The sequence below is a fragment of the Morchella sextelata genome (assembly GCF_020137385.1).
Source record: "Morchella sextelata strain SCLS chromosome Unknown scls_26, whole genome shotgun sequence".
Classification (NCBI taxonomy): Eukaryota; Fungi; Ascomycota; class Pezizomycetes; order Pezizales; family Morchellaceae; genus Morchella; species Morchella sextelata.
Genome location: NW_025408641.1, coordinates 862,150 through 882,157, shown reverse-complemented (window position 1 = coordinate 882,157; position 20,008 = coordinate 862,150). Strand labels below are relative to the sequence as shown.

Below are 20,008 nucleotides of genomic sequence, written 5' to 3'. Positions count from 1 at the left end.
ACCACACGTATCGGCATCTCCGTGCACTTATGGAGTTGCCAGTTCAAACTAACGTCATACGTATACAAACCGTGCCGTTTCTTGAAAACTTTAATTCATCCACATGTCCTGTCATCGGAAGTTGATAGCTGGTGGCTATTAGATAAGTACACATAATGACCACGTGACAAGTTCCAGATTTCTGAACGTTTTTAAGGGAGTGTCATTTGCAAGCTTCGGCCAATCTGGACTATGTCACTCATCCTCATATCTTGCTATCAGTCACTTAAGCTACCAGTCAGCTAACTTACCACAAGTGTCTTTATAACCTGGGAAAATGGGTAGGTCCTGTCCCTCTGCTGTTTGCTCGCTCCCACAGAATGTGATTACATCTTGTTTTAGAACACCGGCTAACGTATATACGTAGAAGAAGAACAAGGAATAATGGCCTGTTTGGAACAAGACTGCTGGATAAGACTCAACACAAATGCACCGTGGAATGACAGCGGCGAAGGACTGTTTTCAACCAGAGAGATCGAAATGGGGCATCTCATCTACACAGAATTCCCAGAGACAATCGTCAACCATCTAGATCCCAAATACAGAGACAATACTGGCGATGGAATAGATTTGTTATACTTCTGTCGGTCCAGCCTGACTCGTGAAAAATACGACGAGGAGCTGAAGTACACACTCCTTGGGAAAAACACAGCGGATATGTTGGTCAAAAAACGGAAGGGTGGGATCTTCGATTGGACAACAGAACTGGAAATGTTAAGTGTCAAGCCGACTTGGGTCAACCACAGCTGCGTGCCAAACATGTACAGGATCGATAGCAATGACCTCATAACAGGTCGACTCAAGTGCCAGTTTTTTGCGTTGAGAGATATTAGTGAGGGTGAGGAGTTGACGATAGCCTACGAAGACGTAGTAGAGTGGGAGAGTGTAAGCACAAGAAGAGCATTTCTTGGGAGGGAGTACGGATTCTTTTGTCGATGCCTTAGGTGTGCTGAAGAATCCGAATTACGTGACATGGAGCCCCTCCGACGTAAGTATCCTAATAACAAGGATCCGACTCTGAGATATATGCTAATATGAACAACTGATAGCGGCCCACATGAATTTGTCGCTACAAATCCGCAACGACAGCAGGAAGATGGATGGAGCTGGAGATCACGATACTTCCCGGTCTGTGAAGACTCAGGACTACAAGCTCCCTAAAACCTATTCCGAAGACTATCTTCATCTCAGACACAGCAAGGCATTGAGCAGTAGTCGTGGAAGAACTCGCCTAAGGCTTAAATCCTTGCTTGTAGGCCTACGGGATAGGTTTAACAAGAGTGATATTGCCGAAAATACACTGGCCATGGATTCACATGATTCTCTTGAAAGGTTGGACGAAGAAGACGAAACGCATGCAGCTGTTGCTCAGTCCGGCTTGCCTTTGTCTATCCGCGAACAGAAGAGGAAGGAGAATAGTACAATTTGATATTGCTTATAATTATTAATTGCTTGGAGAGAATGTTCGAGGTTGGGGAATACTCGAACACTTTATGGGATTATTTGGGTTGGGGTCCTAGCTAGAGCCTGTGTATAATTACAACGTCACATGGAATAATGTGGAAAGTGAATTGGGAGGAAAGAGATGGTGGACTCGGGCACTGCTATAAAGACTTCGATAATAGATATCGCATTAGGGGCTTTTATTTCAGATTAAAGACTCGAAGCGGATGAAAAGAAAACCCGAATGGCGTTCCACACTTGAGAATGGGATTGTGAGCTCTTCATAAACAACCATGATGATCCTCAGGACTAGCAATTGTACGCCTACTCACTAGGGTTTAGTATGAATGTAAAGAAATAGTGAGATCGATTGTTAATTATTAACGCAGTGGATAATACTTAATTGTATTTTAAGTACTCAGGACAATCCATATCAATCCTCATGTAGAGTACACTGCCAGCGGAACGACCGATGGACTATTTTCTTCAAAGTTAATAACTGATTATCTCGGAATGGATTATGTATTTTTACGTACGTAGAGCTAGATAAAGATTCTGCGACTCGTTCGAGTTTAATTCAACTAGGTTTGCTTTACATCTTACTGCTGTAAAAAATAAAACTTGAACGCAATACTCCCATGAGCCTATACAGCTATACTAGGGGGGATGCTTCGAATTGGTAGATGATGTGGTCTGATGCTCGCAGTTCGCGGCCTAGGTGCTAACTATACCACATAACAAGACCCATGTGGTAGGTTAGCGAATAGGTGTTAAGACACATTGCAGTGGCTACGTGGTTGTAAGTACTGGTTAAGCTCACTCTCATCTTCCTTCACAAGAGCAGTAGAGCCTCTATACAGATTCCAGATAATGAGAGCTGGATCACTAAAAATCTGAAAACGCCTCGAGCTACTAGTTTAAGTAGGCTAGCTACATGCTCCGAAGTACCTAGCATCATAATGTACAAGTTCTGGGAAGTATCAGTAACCCCCATTTGTATGCTATATATGTACTCTATGTATTTTGTCACACTTATACTTATCATTCAGTGTAGTTCGATTCACGAGGACGCTCCAGGCGAGGTTTGAGAGTGTCCTCGAGATGTCTCGTCCTCGTTGACCTCTGTTCTTGTCTGACCGCGACGTCCAACATCGTTGTCCTCGAGGTTCCCCGAGGCAAGGACAGGTAGTGTCATCGAGACTCCTTGTTCATTGTTTTTTTTTTTTTTTTTTAGACCATTAACCTTATATGTCATCGAAGACACGTCCTTAAGGCAAGAACACAAGGACGCTTGTTCTCGTGGACCACACTATTATCATTTAAAAGCTGGCGTGCTTTATTAACTGGGATATGTAGTGCACGCTATAATTTATAAATTGTGGTTCGAACATTCGATTTGTTGATTCTATTAAAATCTCGCAATTGAATCAAATGATAGTTATGCGTACGATTTATCACAGCTTGAAATTTATTTCTCGAATCGGTTCCAACCATACACCAAATTGGCCCGAGATACGTTTATGGAAGAAGCTAGTCTCAGGAATATATGTGGCGCAGCTAGAAGAGCCTTCTAATTATCCTTTCAGTAGTGCAGGGATTATGGTCTGGGTTTGAATCGATTTCGAATTTTGTGCGATTAGTCAAATCAAATCGTGGTTTTGATTTGGTGCCGCGCCGCGCCGGCAATTGATTCTTTGATTATATTAGATTTAGGGCGTTCTAAGTCGACTCAAAATCGAACCATGATGCAGTTAATTGGGGATTCCGTGCAGAGGTACGTCACGTCGTGTTGAGGATAAGTGCACTAGCGCCAAAATTTGAGGTGTCAATGATAGCAACCGCACCAAGACGCCCATTCTATGTGAGCCAACTAATCCCAATTTGGCCAAAATATTAGAGCCCCCTTCTAACGGCCCTCTGCCAACGCCGAGATTTGGGCGAGTACTGCAGTATTGCTATTTCTCGTTCTCTTCTTCTCTTTATTTTTTCATCCATCCGACGTTCTCTCCCTCCTCACTCTTCATCTTCATCATCACATCCAGACATCAATTCTTGGTGCTCGTCATCATCAATCTTCTTGCCAGTCATCAATTCTTTCTTCTCTTACTTGTGCTCCAAGTGTCTGGCACTAGTGCTCTTCTTTCTCTTTCCAACCCACGAACTTTTTCTCTCTCAACACAAAACTTCTTTTCTCCCACCAACACCAACACCAACACCAACCATCTTCTTCTACCATCCCCTCTAATACCCCCCTCCGTACCACCTCTTTAAAAAACCTCCCCCACCCCAAATTGACAAATAAATTGAAAATGGCAAACAACAATGAACGCAACGATCGCATGTACAGAAACCGTGATAGATCTATATCTCCGAGAGATAGGAAAGGCCGAGTCAGGTCTAGATCCCCGAGAGATCCCCAGAGAGGAAACGAGAATAGGGCTGGCGCGAATGTATGTATAAACCTAAATCTATCTTGGCTTCATTTTGTTCTCTTTTTTTTTCAAAAAAAAAAAAAAAAAAAAAAAACCTTTTCTTTTATTCTTTGCTGTTGCATCATCATATGATTGCGCTACTTCTGTATCGTATCGTATCGTGTGGGATGAAGCTGAGGCCAGCTCGTCTCAAAACTGAATTTGAAGGAACGATTACTTGGAGAACATTCCACTGACGCCAGCCCCAAAACCAGAATCGAAACAAAAGTCAAGGCCAGAGCCATAGCCGCAGTCTGCAGCAAGAGCGGGAGAGGAACGAAAGGCTCAGGGCTGTCCTCAACAGGGTAAAGAGAGAGTCTGCAGCCCGGGGAATGAATGATGATAGGGTACGTACATGTGTTTCTCTAGCTGTTTTCTCTCTCCGTCATCTATGCTACTGCACGCATATAGAGATCAGAGGCAGATATCTAGTGACGTTTATATAACTATATGTATATAAGAAACACTCACTAACACCCCCAACCTACAGAACCAAGCTCAAAACCAGGCCCAACCCAGAGCGGCTCGTAGACCAAACTCAAACTCTGCTCGTTCCGCCCGCCCCTACATCCCTAATTCTGCCCGCACCTCCAACGACTGGATCGCCGACCGCGAACAACAGCGTCGTGCCCGCCGCAATAACTATGGCAGAGCCGATAACCCTGTAGTCATTGAAGACGACGAGCAGGAAGATGTTCCAAGACCCGCCGCACCTCTTCTGCGCAATGAAAATCGCGAGGCCCCGATTGTCGTCCAGGATGCTCCGCGTGCGAGGATTGCCGCTGCTGTTCCAGCTGATGTTGCTCCAGCTGATGTTGCTCCAGCTGATGTTGCTCCAGCTGATGTTGCTCCAGCTGATGTTGCTCCAGCTGCCCCGATTGTTGATGCTCCAGTCGTTGCTCCAGTCGTTGCTCCAGTCGCGGTACCAGTCGCTGCACGAGTCGCTCCACGGGTCCCCGCTCCAGTCGCTCCACGGGTCGCTGTACCAGTTCCTGTGTCTCCAATCCGAGCCTTCGCTGTCCGCCGCCGCCCCCCACCAGTTTTCCACCCCGCTCCTGCCGGCTACAATCCTCAACCTCTCGGTCTTCTTCGCCCCAACGCACCTGTTTTCTTCGCTGCCCCACCTGTTCCCCAGGACGACATTCATTTCCCCCCCCCTCCTCCGTACATGGGCCCATTCCACCAGCCGAGAGGCAACGTGATCATGGAGCCTCGCAATTTTGGGGGGGGGATGTTCGCGCGCCGGGATTATGGCGAACCGCCGGGGATTCTTTATTACGATGATGGTCCGATGGAGCGAGCTCATTATTTTTATGACCCTCCTGCTCATCCTCCTGTTGCTCCTGCTCATCCTCCTGTTGCTCCTGCTCATGCCCCTGCTCATGCCCCTGCCCGCCCAGCAGTTGTAGCGCCAGCAGATGAGGCGCCAGCAGATGAAGCCCCCGGGCCACCACCAGACCGCCGCCGCTTGCAAGAATACAATGTTCTCCCCGTCCCCGTCAACCTCGGCTTCCCCCACGAATGGACCCGTATCCACGACGAGAGCCTCGCAACGCTCCTCCGCGCCCGCATCGAGGTACATACCGCGCGCTGGCTCGCCATCACAAACGCCAACAACGGTCTCCGCGACGCCCATCCCAACCACCACCACCTTGCGCCCCCAGAGCCCTTCGAGAGCGACACCTTCACGGACCCCGGCGATGACGACGAGGAGCTCGACGCCCCAGAGGTGCCCGAGGGCGAGCACTGCAACACCTGCATGGACAGGCGCGCGAACGTGCAGTTCAACTGCCGCGGCAGGGTTGGCGGCGAGCCGCATTCGGCGTGCACGCGCTGTGTCATGGAGATATGGCGGGCCAAGGTCGGCATGGGCCGGATTGAGCGGGACCTGAATCCGCTGGCGTCGTACTTGGTGTGCCCGGTGTGTAGGGCCCACGTGACCCAGTTGACGGCGGATAATGAGCTGGGCGAGTTTTCGGAGGCGATGGTCGCAGGCAGGTATGTGCCGGTGGTGGAGGGGCAGGAGACGGAGTGGGTTTCTATCAGGCCGTGGATCGCGAGGCGGTCGCAGAGGTATGCGAAGAGGATTGAGAGGCAGGTTGGGGGGGGTAGGGGTCGGAGAGCGGGTTGGGCGCCGTATTGAGAGTATTTCTTTTTTAGATTAGAGGCCTGCATTGTTAGAATCAATAAATAGTATGTTCTTTGGGATCTTGTAGTCTTCTCTTGGGCCGTGAATAGCTTTGAGTTGTGGGTAGTTTTCTATCGTGAATTGTGAATAGTTTGCGTGTGCTCGAATGTGGCAACCTGATCATTGACTGTGGTCACACAACAACCGAGTGACCGTCTGTGAATCAAATACAAACTGTGCCCAATCCATCTCCCATTCCAGAGTAGTTCCCACTTCAATAACCCCGCATCTCATCTAAGCTCTCACAGCTCCTCACAAAACTAGTGATTCCCGCCGTCTCCAAAACCCATCCCGTCACCCCTCACCACACCGACCCTCGTCACACCCGCATCACGGTGGCGCAGCGCCACACCATGTACCAGCCACCCGCCGCACCGCCGCACCGCCACACGCGCGCGTAGAGTGCTTTCGCGCCCTTGTCTTTTTGCTACTTCGCTCGACCTGCGACACGAATTCTATTCACGTACCCACGAACGCGTCTCCACACGAATCTCGCCCGCCAAACTCACAATTCTAAGATTCTCGATACAAGCCTCTACAAGCCTCTACACTTTCGCTACAACTCTCTAGAACTCGAACATTCTCGCCACAGCTGCACAACTGCACCTGAACACTCTGCAGCTTCGCTCTACACCTGTCTACGAACACTTCTGGACCTCCGCTGATGACCTGAACCACAAGGCGGTGCGGTACAAATAGATCAATGGCTTCACGGGAGGGCGAGAACGGCGCCGGGGGTGACAATGTGGTCAATGCGGCCAACGGGGGTGAAAATACCGCGGCGGTCAACGGGGGTGGAAATGGCGGGAGTGCAGCACAAGTACCGGTTCCAGCACCAGCACCAGCACCAGCACCAGCACCGGCGACGGTGTTTCCGCTGTTTGATCTCAAGAAACGTACTCCCCCCATTCTACTCCCTTCTTCCCCCACTCACGCACTCGAAACTTGAAGGCGGTTAAAAAGGGAGAGCAAGAGCAAGAGCAAGAGGAACTGACACTGGCAATGTATGTACAGGCAAAGAACTCCACCAAAAACCACCCCCCCCACCACCCACACGCAAATCCCGCGCCCCCCGCTCCACCACGCCCACCTCCTCCTCCCTCTCAGACAACGAGTCACCCGCCCCCACCTCCACCTCCACCTCCACCACCACCACCACCGCCGCAAAGAAAAAGCAAAACCCAAAACAACCCGCAAAGCCCAAATGCCGCCCCAAAGACGACCCCGACGGCGACTTCTCCGCCGCAAAGCCGCGGCCGCGCAGGGCGCCGCGCAGAGCGGGCGCGAAGAAGAAGCTGCTGAAGCCGCCCAAGGACACGGCGAAGAAGGACGAGAAGGAGGAGAAGGAGGAGGGGGGGATGGCCGAGACGCCGTTTCTGACGCCTACGTCGTCGCCGCCGGCGATGGACTGTGGTAGTGGCGATGACATGGACGTGGACGAGGTGGATCTCGGCCGCGGCCGTCGCAAGCGCCGGCGGAAGACGCCGGTCGAGGAGCTTGCGGGGGCTGTACCGTCGTCGCCGGCGGTGGTGGCGCAGATGGGGGCGCTCGCGGTGTCGCAGCCGCAGTCGCAGTCGCCGCGTCGGGAGCAGCAGAGGGCGGATGCGTTTGGCGTGCTGATGGGTAGGCGGAGCAACGCGGAGCGGAAAGAGGAGACTGTGGGGGTGGACTTGGAGCAGGAAGAAGAAGAGGAAGAGGAAGATGAGCCCATGCTGCCCCTGCACGCACCGGAGGCGGCGGGCGCGCGGAAGAGGATACCGGTGTCGTGGGACTCGGAGACGGGGATGCTGACGATAAGGAGTAGTCCAGGCTTGTTGCCGTCGAGTCCGGCGCTGGGGCCGATTAGTGTGCTGGATTTGACGGCGAGGAGTGATTTCGACATAGGGGACGGGGACGGGGACGGGGAGGGGGAAGGGGGGGGAGGGGGGGGAGTGCTGATGGGCCTGGGGAGGAGGAGGAGGGCGACCGCGAGGTATGATCCGGGCACGGGCATCCTGAGTATCAAGAGCAGCCCGATCCTCGCGCCGGAGAGTGGCCTTGATGCTGTTCCTGATAGCGATTTCTGCCTTTTGGACCATGAACAACAGCAGGAAGAGGATGATAAAAAACTACCACTGCCACCTCCGGGCGAGTCTATGGAGACATCACAGCCCGAAAGCACAGCAAAACGGACATCCGCAAAATACGACACCACCACCGGCCTGCTCATCATCAGCAGCCCCATCATAGGCCCTATAAAAACGCCCGAGCTGCGGCCCAAGAGCGCGTTCAGCCTGCTCGGGAAAAAGAAGAAAGAACCCCCACCTCCGCCTGCCCCAACAACTGCTCCTTCCCAGACAGCAGCACCGCCGGTACAGGAGCCACTGCCGACAGTCACGGTGCGGCAGGCGCCAAAGAAGGTGGCCGGCTCGCAGACCGGGAAGAGCGTGCACCCGTTCTTCAAGCCCGGGGGCCTCAAGAAAGTCCCCTCACCCCCAACCCAGCCCCAATCCGACCCCGAGGAAGAGGTCACCGTCAACTCCCAGCCCCCACGGAGCATCTTCAGCGCCACCCCAGGCCCAGCCCCCACCCTCAGCGCCTTCGCCAGCACCGCCAAGGTCGCAGTCCCATGGGACATCCCGTGGCCGACGCGCGCGAACTGCCACATCCGCGACCTCCCCGCCACCCCGCTCCTGCCGCCAGCAGACGTGCGCCTGCCGCCCACCGACCGCAAGCGCAAGGAGCGCGCCGTCGTCGTGCCCGGCGCCGAAGACGTCCTGCAGCAGCTCGCGCGCACGCTGCGTGTCCCGCGCGTGGCCCGCGAGATCGCGGCGCACGACTACTACACGCGCCGCTACTACGACGTGCCGGGCGATGTGCGCCTGCCGGGGCGGATCGTGACGACGGGGAGCGAGCTGCAGGCGATGGTCAGGAGCCAGGTAGCCAGTCGGCTGCCGCACCCGGAGAGGGCGGCGGATGGGGGCGGGGGCGGGAAGGTGCACCCGGGGCTGCTGAGGCTGTATCGGAGGTTGAAGAACGAGCTGACGCCGTTCGACGTGAGTGAGTGCGAGACGAGCTGCTGGGAGGTCAAGTATGCGCCGGAGAGCGCGGGCGAGGTGCTGCAGACGGGGAAGGAGACGCAGGTATTGAGGGACTGGCTGCTGGCGCTGAAGGTGGAGAGCGTGGCGCCGGCGCCGGCGTCGGCGTCGGCCGCGAGGGCGACGAAGCGGAAGACGAGGAGCGTGAAGGGCGCTGCGGCAAAGAAGCGCAAGAAGAAGAAGGACGCGGAGTTGTCGGACTTCATCATCGACAGCGAGGAGGAGCGCGACGAGATGAACGAGATCTCGGACGCGGAGGACAGCAACAGCGGCAGCGGCAGCGGCGTGTTCGGGGCCAAGAAGTCGACGATCCGCGCGGGTGATAAGGGCGGTGATTGCCCGTTCGGCGGGCCGAAGGAGCCCGGGAGGCTGGTCAACGCGGTGGTCATCAGCGGGCCCAACGGGTGCGGGAAGACGGCGGCCGTGTATGCGATTGCGAAGGAGGCGGGGTTCACGGTGTTTGAGGTGTCGCCGGGCATGCGGCGGAACGGGAAGGACATCGTTGACCAGGTGGGCGAGATGAGTAGGACGCATCTCGTGCACCAGGCCAAGGCTGCCGCGCCCGAGGCGGGGGCGTTCTTCAAGCCGAAATCGGCGCGGGAGGAGGAGGCGGCGGTGGCAGTGGGGGTGGGGGTGGGGGGGCAAAAGGCGGCGCCGGCAGCGCAGCAGCAGCAGTCGTTGATCCTGATTGAGGAGGCCGATGTGCTCTTCGACGAGGACAAGAACTTCTGGTCGAGCGTGCAGACGCTCATGGCGCAGAGCAAGCGCCCCATCGTGTTCACTTGCAACGACGAGAGCCTCCTCCCCATCAGCAGCCTCTCGCTGCACGCCGTTCTGCGCTTCACCCCGCCGCCCAGAGACCTGCTGGTCGACAATCTCGTGCTGATGTGCGCGAACGAGGGACACCTGCTGGAGCGCGAGAGCGTGCAGAGCCTCGTCGCGGCGAAGAAAGACGATATGAGGGCTGCCCTTGTAGAGCTGGAGTTCTGGTGCCGCCTGGGGCTGGGGGACCGGAAGGGGGGATTGGACTGGATGGTGATGCGGTGGCCGGAGGGGGTGGATGTGGCGGACAATGGCGAGCGGATGAGGGTCGTGAGCGAGGGGACGTACCTGAAGGGCATGGGCGCGTTTGATCGTGTGCCCAGGGGGGGGCAGCGCAGGTTGAGGGATGCGTGGGAGATGTGGGGGGTGGATGTCGGGCCTGCGGACGGCGGGGAGGAGCTGGCGAGGGAGATGCGCGGCGGGGAGGGCATGCATGTGGCGGGGGCGCTGCGGACTTGCGAGGAGTATGCGGAGGCGTTGAGTGCCGTGGATGTGTATGCGGGCGCCTCCATGCGGGGCTTTGATGAGGTGAACCATAGATATTCTCCTATTCCTACTGTTGTGTTGGTGGTTTGTGTAGTTACTGACTGGTAATGATCGAGGTGCAGCAATTCATGGACAGCACGCAGCCGCCCCCCAGCGCCAAAGTCCGCGCAGACGATCTCCAGGGCCACACAACGCTGCGCGAAGACCCCCTCGACCGCCTCTACACCGTGGGCACCGACCTGGCCACCACCGTGCGCTACCTCGCGAAGCGCCACCTCTACGGCGGCAAGTACACCGCGCTCAAGGACAGCCAGCTCGTGGACCTCATCACGCAGCGGGGACGCATCAAGAAAGAACTAGCGTAAGCGCCCCCCCCTCCCCCCCCTCCTTTCTCCCTAGAACAGTGCAGTGCTAATAACCAACCAGACCACTATCACCCCACTACCTGACCGAGACCTTCCGCCCCCTCTCGTACGCGTCGACCGTTTTTGCGACGACCCCCGCGATCGTGCATTCGGCGATCAATAGGACGCCGGCCGTGCTGATGCTGGATGTGGCGCCGTACGTGCGTGGTATTGTGCGGCATGATGCGCGGCAGGCGGAGCTGCGGGTTAGGGCGAGTGGGCTGCTGTCTGCTGGTGGCGGCGGGAGGGTGACGAGGACGGCGAGGAACGCAGGGGAGGGCGGGGATCGGAGGAGGAGGGATAGGTGGCTGGGGGTGGCGGGGGTGGAGGCGGGGATGGTGCTGGGGAGTGGGGGGGTGGGGTGGGGTGCGGGTGCGGGGGCGGAGGAGGAGGAGGAGGAGGAGGAGGAGGGGGATGGGGAGAGGGATGGGGAGTATGAGTTGGAGGAGGAGGAGTTAGACTAGTGGGTGGGGCGTTCTTTTTTTGTATTTTTTGTATTTTTTTTTTTTTTTTTTTGTGCGTTGATAATGGGTTTTTTTTTTTCTTTTCTTTCGCTACTTTTACTTTGCTTTTGCTTGTGGCTTGGGATGAGGGGGAGGATAATTGCGGCGGACTGTATACTACATGTATCTAGCTAGACGTCTCCCCGCCCACCCTACACCACCCTCCTCCCTGCTTCTTCACCCGCCTACCTAAGTACTCACCCACCCTCATGCTACCCACATACCTTCCCACACGCATCACATTGCATTGCATCATATCGCATCATTCATGTACCACTTACAGTTACGATAATCACGATCGATCGAGTAGACCTTTTACTTGCTATACCTGCATACAGTAGTTAGTAATAGTACTTATATAGCAGACAGACATATCTGGACAGAAGTTATAATTGTTGAATTAGAGATGCCTGGCTGCATGGCTGGTTGGGTGGGTAGGTGTTGGGTGGGTGGTAATATATGGCGTTTTTAGAGGGAGGTTTTTTCTTTTGGATACTTGAATACAAAGCACGAGAAAAAAAGAAGAAAAACGCTCAATTCCAAACCCCAAACTCCAGGGAGTACAAAAAACAAAAACCTAGTGACCCAAGATCAGTTTACACAAACCCTTACGTTCTGCATAACCCTCCTGCCTAGGAAGTGAGCCGAACCGGGGATCACCGGGTTAAGCTGCCTCGGGAACCGTACCCCAATACCGCTAGGCCATTGGGAGGTTCGGTGTTTCAAACTGCAGCAATATAATGAGCCAAACCTTTAATTGAGCAGCCAGGTCTTGTTTGGGTCTTGGCTCACAACTGCTCACTCGATTCTTCTCAAGCCTGGCATTAAGACGAGACGGGACCGGCACCCTCGAGGCAAGACTGGGCCTCAGTCTCGTCACGAACGGTGTCGTGGAGAACACTACACGGTGCATGTGGATTGGGGTGGGGTACACGTGGTTGGGGATGGGGCGAAGTGAATAGAAGGAAGATGATTGCAAATGGTGATTACAGATGAAGTAGGAGTAATTCAATGGGTATATGAAGCGCTGAGGGAACTGACTGGTTTTATAAACCAATACCCTACTACAGCTACAGGCAGTTGGATCCTCAGGATATTTGCTTCTATTGTTCTACAGACACTGACTCACATACTAACTTACACAAAAGCGCTACCAACCCTCAGCCCCAAGCCAAAACCAAAACCAAAAACAACAATAATTATACCACCAACATCCATGTCCACCTACGCCGCTGAAATTGAGGCAATCCTCGCCGCCGTCCGCGCACGCATAGAGGCCGAGGAAGGGGAAAGATATGAAATTGTCGAACTGAGTGGCGACCCGATGCCAGATGCACCTACCACCGCAGCACCTGGAATGGCGGAATTTTATGGCTATGGCCGCCGGTTGGAAGATATTGGGGAGGAGCAGCAGGAGCAGCAGGGGGAGGAGGAGCAGCAGGAGGGGGAGGGGCAGCAGGAGCAGCAGCAGCAGCAGGAGGAGGGGTATGTGAACCGTTATGCGACGAACGAGGATATTGCAAGGGAGCTGGGGATCCCAGGGTTTGGTGGACGTATGATCCCCTAATTTCTCTATACATTTTGGAATCACCTACTAACGAACTAACCAACATACAGTCAACACGATCCCCCATCCCCGCCGCGCCCTCTTCCCCCCACCTCCCACCCCGCTCTCCGAGTCCGAGTCCGAGCCCGAAGACACTACCGTCCCGGAGCACATGCAGTGCGGCATCTGCCTGTGCCGCCAGATCACGCTCGCGTACAACGGGTGCACGCATGGCGCGTGCAGGACGTGTGTCAAGCGGATTTGTGCGACGCAGGGCCCGCAAAGCACGTTTCCGTGCCATGTGTGTCGCGCCTTGGTAGCGGAGGTGGGACCGCTGGTGGAGAGGGAGGGGGCGGAGGGGCTGCGGTGGAGTGGGTGGGATGTCGAGCGCTGGGTGCCGGTGGTGGAGTGGGTGATGGGGGTGTCAGCGAGGGTGAGAGGGAGGTGGGGGAGGTGGTTGTAGGCGGTGGGTGGGGGGTGAGCGTGCTAGTTTGGGTGGTTTACTTTTTGTGTTAGATAGCTGTGATGGTGAAGATGTAATCACTAGAACTTGGCCTATAATTCGTAGAACTTAGGACGTAATTTTAAAGACTTGCGCTGCAATTCATAGAGCTTAGAATCATTTCTACACTCTCAAAAGCATACAGTCTCCATTCGTAACTCCAACCCCGAGTACTTCTTTCTTAGACGCCAACTCTCTCAGCCAGAATCAATTGCAACGTCAATACGGCCTCCCCCTCCAAACAACCCCATCACAAAATATCACTCGACGACCAAATCCACCGCAACCCACCAACCTCGAAACCAACAGCTACAATTCATCCGAGTCCATATGCTGAGGCTTGGAGTGGCTGCCCTTATATGCTGGGTTGCATGAGTAAGCCCCACACACCAAAGCCCAACACAAAATACCCACCCGCGCCGAGCCCGAGTGATAAGCTATGACGAACCGGACACCCGCCGTTCTACACTTGCGTCCAGGTGAGTACAGTAGATGCTGTTGGTGGGGAGGAAGCCACTGTATTGGGCTTCGCTTCCATGGATTCTACACCCGCTTATGGCCACCATGGAACACAGAAACCTCCTCTGGATGCATGCAGTTACTTTACAACCTCCCGTTCCAGTCTATAGCCAATACGCCCACAGCTTGGCTGGCCCTGAAAATAACTGTGTTTAGCTCACTGGACTTGAGTAGGTGCGGGAGTTGGTATAAGTACTGTTAGTCTGGTTTGGCCGTAGTCTACGAAAATAGTATAAAACGTACCACCAAACAAACCACGCCGTGAATGAACCCCGCGCCCCATCCACACCCGCCGCAATCTTTCAATAACGCACCAAGTACTCTGGTGGTTACCTACTTTGATTACTAGTACAGTCGACTCTCCCTATAAGGGTACAAAAATACCGCGAGGTCGTACCCTTATCCCATGAACCGTAGAGGCCTGAGGTTCCAATTGGGTACTTTGCAACTCCAACCTCGACAAAAACACAAAAACGATATAATTCAGCCCTGTTTACTGATAAGAAAGAAGCGGGAAAGATTATTAAGCGATCCCAATAACAGCTCTTAATATAGTACTCACGGAGCTGGTGTTGCTGTGAATTTGAGAAGGGTAACTTTATTTCAAGTGGAACCCAATTGGGTCCTTAACTCGGTTGCTACGGTTGATGGGATAGAGCAGTTACCCTTATAGATATTTCAGGGTTAGGTTTGGCAGAGTAGAAAGTTCACTTTTGGGGTGAAGGGTTCGCGCAACACTGAATTTGGTAGAGTGGGAAGTTCGCGGAACTTCACTTTTGGCGGCTAAACCATTACTCTTTAGTAACGGAAATTTCGCTTTTTGGTGGTGCAACTTTCAATCTTAGCAGAACATTTTTTACTTTTTGAGGGCGAAGGGTCCCAACTTCCACTCAAGAGTCACTCTCTCAATAAGGGTAACACACCAAAAAATTGGAAAAAGTACTAAGGGTATTCTTATGGTGAAAAGATGAGCATTTACCCTTAACACTACATACTAAAAAAAAGTAGCCTGTAGACCGGGCTCCTTATAGGGCGAGTATTCTTATAGAGGGTACCCTTATATGGAGAGTCGACTGTACCATGCCATGCCCTTTCTTTTACTCAAGGGTATGGATGTGGATGTGTGGGAGTGCCAATCCCCAGGCGGTTTGGCTCATTACATTGCTACAGTTAGAAACACCGAACCTCCCAATGGCCTAGCGGTATTGGGGTACGGTTCCCGAGGCAGCTTAACCGGGTGACCCTCGGTTCGGCTCACTTCCTAGGCAGGAGGGTTATGCAAAACGTAAAGGATTGTGTAAACTTCTTGGGTCACTAGGTTTTTGTTTTTGTACTCTCTGGCGTTTGGGGTTTGGAATTGTGCGTTTTTCTTCTTTTTATTTCTTGTGATTTGTATTCAAATCTTGGAATTGACCACACACCCGTGTTGACCATACCTCTGTGAAGGCGTCTATGAATGTACTTGGAGTATATATAGAGGTCCATCCATACAAGTTATCACCCACACACATGGACATATACAGATGGATGGAGGAAAGACTACAGATGCACACTCAAATTATCACCTTCGTGCTGCGCACCACCACTCGCCCTCACCCACCTCATACCCAGCTCCCAACTTCTCAAGCGCTCAAAAGAACAAGCAACAAGAAAACAATAAACAGGCTAGAATGTTCATAACATCGTGACAAACAACAACAAAAAAACGCAGAATCCCACCCAGGCTACACATCATCTCGAGTACGTACAGCATAACAAAAACACACAACACGCGCAAAAACAGAAACAGAAACAGAGAAAAAAAAGGCGGATAAATGAATTATTATCCCAAAACAAGAACAAGAATAGAAGGCGGGAGGAGGAGGAGGAGGAGGATGGCTAACGATGAACAAACAAACAAAACCCAGTAAATTAGTCTACCACTCTACTCGCCTAATGGCATTTCTTCAACTTCGTTACAGAGTGCCCTCCAATTATCCGCCTGCAGCTCCGCGTATTTGACTCTCTCCTGGCTCCAATCCTGGTGCAACCTATTCCACCGCCCCCGTTAGTTATCTATTCACCCCTACTCAAAGAAAGGAATCACAGCAACATACCTCGAAACATGATACTGGCTGCTCTGGAAATGGATCAGCTCATCCCTAACACACTCCTTCACAAACACCCTCCTATTAAGCATCTCCACGATGCTCGCCTTATCCCTCACAATACTCTCCTCGACCCTCTCCCTCTCACCGGGCTTCACCGTGCCCTCCGGCTTGTTCCTCAGCGCCTCCAGCTTCGCCTGACTCGTCTTAATGCGTCTCTCCAGCTGCGGCACATTATCGACAGCCAGGCGCTCCTTGCGGTCAAACAGCTCTCTCATGCTCACCAGGCAGTCGCGCTGGCGCTTGAGGTCCTCCAAGATGCCGGCATCCCACGCCTTGGTCTCGTCCTCGAGCAGCGTCTGGCAGTTTGACAGGTGCTGCGAGACGGCGAGGAGCCCATTGTTCAAGAGCGGGATCTCGTTGGTGTCGACGGCGTATGTGGCCTCGCTGCAGTCGGTGAGGGAGCGGAGCGCAAGGCTGAAGCGGAGGTAGTCGGCGGCAATGCCTTCGTTGCGCTTCTCGAGGCGTTCGAGGAGGCTGCAGAGCTGGATGTAGATCTCGCTGGACTTGCGGAGGCCGCTGCGCACAGTGTCGAATGTCTGCTCGAGGTTCACGGGGAGGCTGTCTTCGAGACCCGGAGGAAGAGGCTTGCCGGCGAATTCTTCTTGCATGGAGATGGTGGTTTGCTTCCGCCAAACGGTGAGCTCCGTGGGCACTGTGAGGAACATGATGACGAGTTGCTCCTGGGAGAGGACGGGGTGGCGCACGAGGGCGTTGGCGAAGCGGAAGAGGCCGCGGCGGCGGCGCTCGACGAAGGCGGCGTCGGCTGAGAGGTAGTGGCCGTTAACTGAGTTCGGACAGACGTTATTTCTGCTGTGATAGCACAATGGCATGTGCCACTAGGGAGAGAGGATCTTACCAGCTAGTCTTTTGGGGGGTAGGAGAGGCAATTGGCGGAAGGGGTAGCGTTTATGCAGACATTCAAGAAGCCTGTCTAGTTAGCATCATCTACCAATAACCAAAAAATAAATAAAAGACATACCAGACAAAATCACTATATCTTCGCACAACCCTGCTGCCCCGTCTCGCACTTGCAATCTGATAATTGCGATGTTGGAACATGAACATGCCCTCCTTCTCGGGCAGCACCGACACTGTGACAACCTCTTCTGGCCCCCTACTCGGCACCCCCGACTCAGACTGAATGGTGGTTCCGCCGAGGCCTCCAAACGACCCATGCCGCGCCGGCGCACTCGGCTCCGAAAACAAGGACGGATTATACCCACCCGTCTCTGCGTGCGGGCCGCCTTCATAGGCCCCCCACGCTGACGACGCGCTTGTGCGGTTCGCGTTATTGTTTCGGAGCGCCGAGTGGATGTCGTCAGGCTCGAGCTCCGAGTCGTCGATCTGGTTGCGTATGCGCGTCGGCGACGAGTACGGTTCGTTGCGGCCTAGGGAGCTGGCGCGGCCGTGCGAGTCGCCGCGGACATGTGTGCTTGCGGGGCGCGCGGACGCGGAAGGCTGGTAATTAAAGGAGTTGGTGCGCTCTGCGGTCGGGCTGGTTTGATGTACGCTTACGGGGGCCTCGACAACGGGAGGCGCGGTGTGGCTTTGTACTACTGCGGGGCTGCTACCCCAGGGGTCTTCGACTTCGTCAACGAACTTCGAGGTGCGCGTGCGGATAGGAGAGGTGCTAATGGGTGTTGACTGCTGGCGGTGGACTATAAGAGGCTTTATGGAGCTTGGTGAGGTCGGCTGGTCCTGTGATTGGTCGTGGACAGAGTGCGGGGCGGTATTGGCGGACTTGTGGGTTGAAGATGCAAGAGACGTTGTAGGGGTCTCGACGCCTGGCCCGCGATGATGCTGTCGAGCTACGATCGTAGTAAATCTTGGGATTGGAAGATCTAGCTCTACAATTAGCGCCGTCCAATGGCGAGTGAGCGGGGGAGGGGGGTTAGCAAACTCACTTCTCCTCCTATAGTCGACCCCATCAATACTGATCTCGTCGCCCTCCTGCGCCAGCCCGATCATAGCCAGAAGCACATTGACCTCATCCCTACCTACACTCTCCTTCCCGCCTCTCATGATGACTCCCCAAATCCTCTCCCTTGCCGTAGAGTCAACCCCGGCCTCGAGCAGTATCTTCCCCACGCCCTCCACGGAGATGCCATTCGGCGCCGCATACTGTGCCAGCAGTGCGTCGTAGTAGTCTACATACTCCTCAGGGATACTCGCATTCTCAGGCGTCAGCAGCGTCTTTGTGATGTCGCTGTCGGCTCCACGGCGCGGCACCGGCAGTCCCGTGGCCCATGGATCAGGCCCAGAGTCGTCAAAGAGCGAGCCTGAGCCTGGCGTCGCGGTCGTGAAGTCGTCGTCGAAGAGGGAGGAGCGCGAGCGCGCAGCGGGGGGAGGGGAGTCGCCAAAGATGGACATTTGTTGTGGTTTGGTGGTGATGGGTTGTGGTGCGGGGATGTGGAGGTGGTGGTGTCGGGCTAGCTGGTGGTCGGGTTAGCTCTCTTTGGTCTGGTTGGTTGTTATCTCCACCGTCGGACTACCCGGCGGCTAGCTTGGAGAGTTACCTAGGTAACTGTTGTAGCTTGCTATGTGGGATGAGCTTCTTCTTCCTCTCAGATTCTGGCAGCGAATTAGGAGAGGGATATCTGATTGTTTGGAAGAGTCTCACGGTGCTGTCTCTTTGGGCGGAGAGAGACAGACAGACTCAGGTGGATGTTTTTATGTCGTGGAGTGGTGTTGACGTTGCAGCAGCGAGAGAGAGGGAGGAGGGAGGATGCGTGCGTTGCGTTGCGTTGCGCTTGTCTTGTCACACCTGCAACAACATCCCTGCAAGCCACACCCAGCCACTTGCACAAAACGGGCGCTGATGATGTCAACCTGATCATTGGTGGGGTGATAGCTCATGAAGCTGAAGAAGCTGGACACTGAAGAAGAAGAAGAAGACACACCTAAGTACCCGCGCTTTACGCAGACGCCAGATTGTAGGTGAACATGTAGTCATTTAGACCATTTTAAAGCGCCAAAGCCCAAAATGCTTCACCACGAGCTATCTCCACAGCTAACTAACCATCAAGCTCCGTCACGAACGTCATTACATGACCCACCTACATAGCTCCTCCGCCCCCGATCTCCGACATCTGAGTCAGCAGTACATCCACCTCTTCCAAACGCCTACAAAACCACCCCGCGAGCGTAGCATGCAACCCCGCCTCTCACCGCACCGCAGCAAGGTTCTCACTCCCCTTACAGCTACCCAACTTACTTTAACTTACCCATGGACTTTCAGACACTAAATAAGGCCGGATACATACCAGAGCCATTCTTAAGAGGTGCCATCCCCGCCACTTCTACTAGCTCCCTACCTCCTAACTAACGATCAAAGACCCAGCCCCAGAAAAAGACCTCGAGGCCCAGCTCAAAGATGAATACAAGCCCACGGGGCTCAGCATAATCGTCATGAACTGCGTTGGTGCATGCTGCTGGCTACTCGAGTTCTGGATCATGTACGTTGTGTGGTGCTGGATTGAGGAGCTGCGGGCGCAGATTTGATGCGACGGTGTTCCTGGTGGCGTTTGGGTATGCTTTTTTGCGGCCGAGTGATTGTGTGTGATTGTAATGGGTTTAGTGGGTAACTCGGGATGCCTTTTTTTCCTTTTGTTCTTTCATTTTTTTATAGGCGTTGGGAAGGAATTTGATTATCCGGAAGGGTGGGAGTTTGGTCCCGTCAACATGTCAAGAGAGGTTCAAATGGATACATCTAAGTATTCACTCGAAGAATTCATGAGAACTGTACTCCTTGATTCTGCCGCCAAAATCCATAAATACACTCTCCAGGGATAGTAAATATCCATACCTTATCGGCGTGCTCTTTTCTTGTAGTATGGTAGAAACCAGGCGTATGAATGC

The 20,008-nt window shown here is 53.9% G+C and overlaps 6 protein-coding genes across 6 annotated transcripts; 5 read left to right on the top strand and 1 right to left on the bottom strand.

The window, feature by feature from the left end:
• Positions 1–423: 423 nt before the first annotated feature.
• Positions 424–1,468, top strand: H6S33_008507 (uncharacterized protein; the record flags this gene model as incomplete). Its single annotated transcript, XM_044839862.1, has 2 exons — positions 424–1,027; positions 1,089–1,468. 2 exons carry the CDS (start codon positions 424–426, stop codon positions 1,466–1,468), a joined length of 984 nt encoding a protein of 327 aa, XP_044688052.1.
• A 2,323-nt stretch (positions 1,469–3,791) lies between these two features.
• On the top strand, positions 3,792–6,096 carry H6S33_008506 (uncharacterized protein; the record flags this gene model as incomplete). The annotated part of the gene is made up of 3 exons (XM_044839861.1): positions 3,792–3,932; positions 4,169–4,300; positions 4,444–6,096. The coding sequence occupies 3 exons, from the start codon at positions 3,792–3,794 to the stop codon at positions 6,094–6,096; spliced, it is 1,926 nt and encodes a 641-aa protein (XP_044688051.1).
• A 748-nt stretch (positions 6,097–6,844) lies between these two features.
• H6S33_008505 (uncharacterized protein) lies at positions 6,845–11,394 on the top strand (the record flags this gene model as incomplete). The annotated part of the gene is made up of 4 exons (XM_044839860.1): positions 6,845–7,037; positions 7,156–10,568; positions 10,649–10,887; positions 10,953–11,394. The coding sequence occupies 4 exons, from the start codon at positions 6,845–6,847 to the stop codon at positions 11,392–11,394; spliced, it is 4,287 nt and encodes a 1,428-aa protein (XP_044688050.1).
• A 1,255-nt stretch (positions 11,395–12,649) lies between these two features.
• Positions 12,650–13,442, top strand: H6S33_008504 (uncharacterized protein; the record flags this gene model as incomplete). The annotated part of the gene is made up of 2 exons (XM_044839859.1): positions 12,650–12,986; positions 13,051–13,442. 2 exons carry the CDS (start codon positions 12,650–12,652, stop codon positions 13,440–13,442), a joined length of 729 nt encoding a protein of 242 aa, XP_044688049.1.
• Positions 13,443–15,924: 2,482 nt separating this feature from the next.
• On the bottom strand, positions 15,925–18,520 carry H6S33_008503 (uncharacterized protein; the record flags this gene model as incomplete). The annotated part of the gene is made up of 5 exons (XM_044839858.1): positions 15,925–16,030; positions 16,097–16,934; positions 17,007–17,077; positions 17,130–17,991; positions 18,055–18,520. 5 exons carry the CDS (start codon positions 18,518–18,520, stop codon positions 15,925–15,927), a joined length of 2,343 nt encoding a protein of 780 aa, XP_044688048.1.
• Positions 18,521–19,299: 779 nt separating this feature from the next.
• On the top strand, positions 19,300–19,651 carry H6S33_008502 (uncharacterized protein; the record flags this gene model as incomplete). The annotated part of the gene is made up of 3 exons (XM_044839857.1): positions 19,300–19,332; positions 19,389–19,431; positions 19,485–19,651. The coding sequence occupies 3 exons, from the start codon at positions 19,300–19,302 to the stop codon at positions 19,649–19,651; spliced, it is 243 nt and encodes an 80-aa protein (XP_044688047.1).
• Between the last annotated feature and the right edge of the window lie 357 nt (positions 19,652–20,008).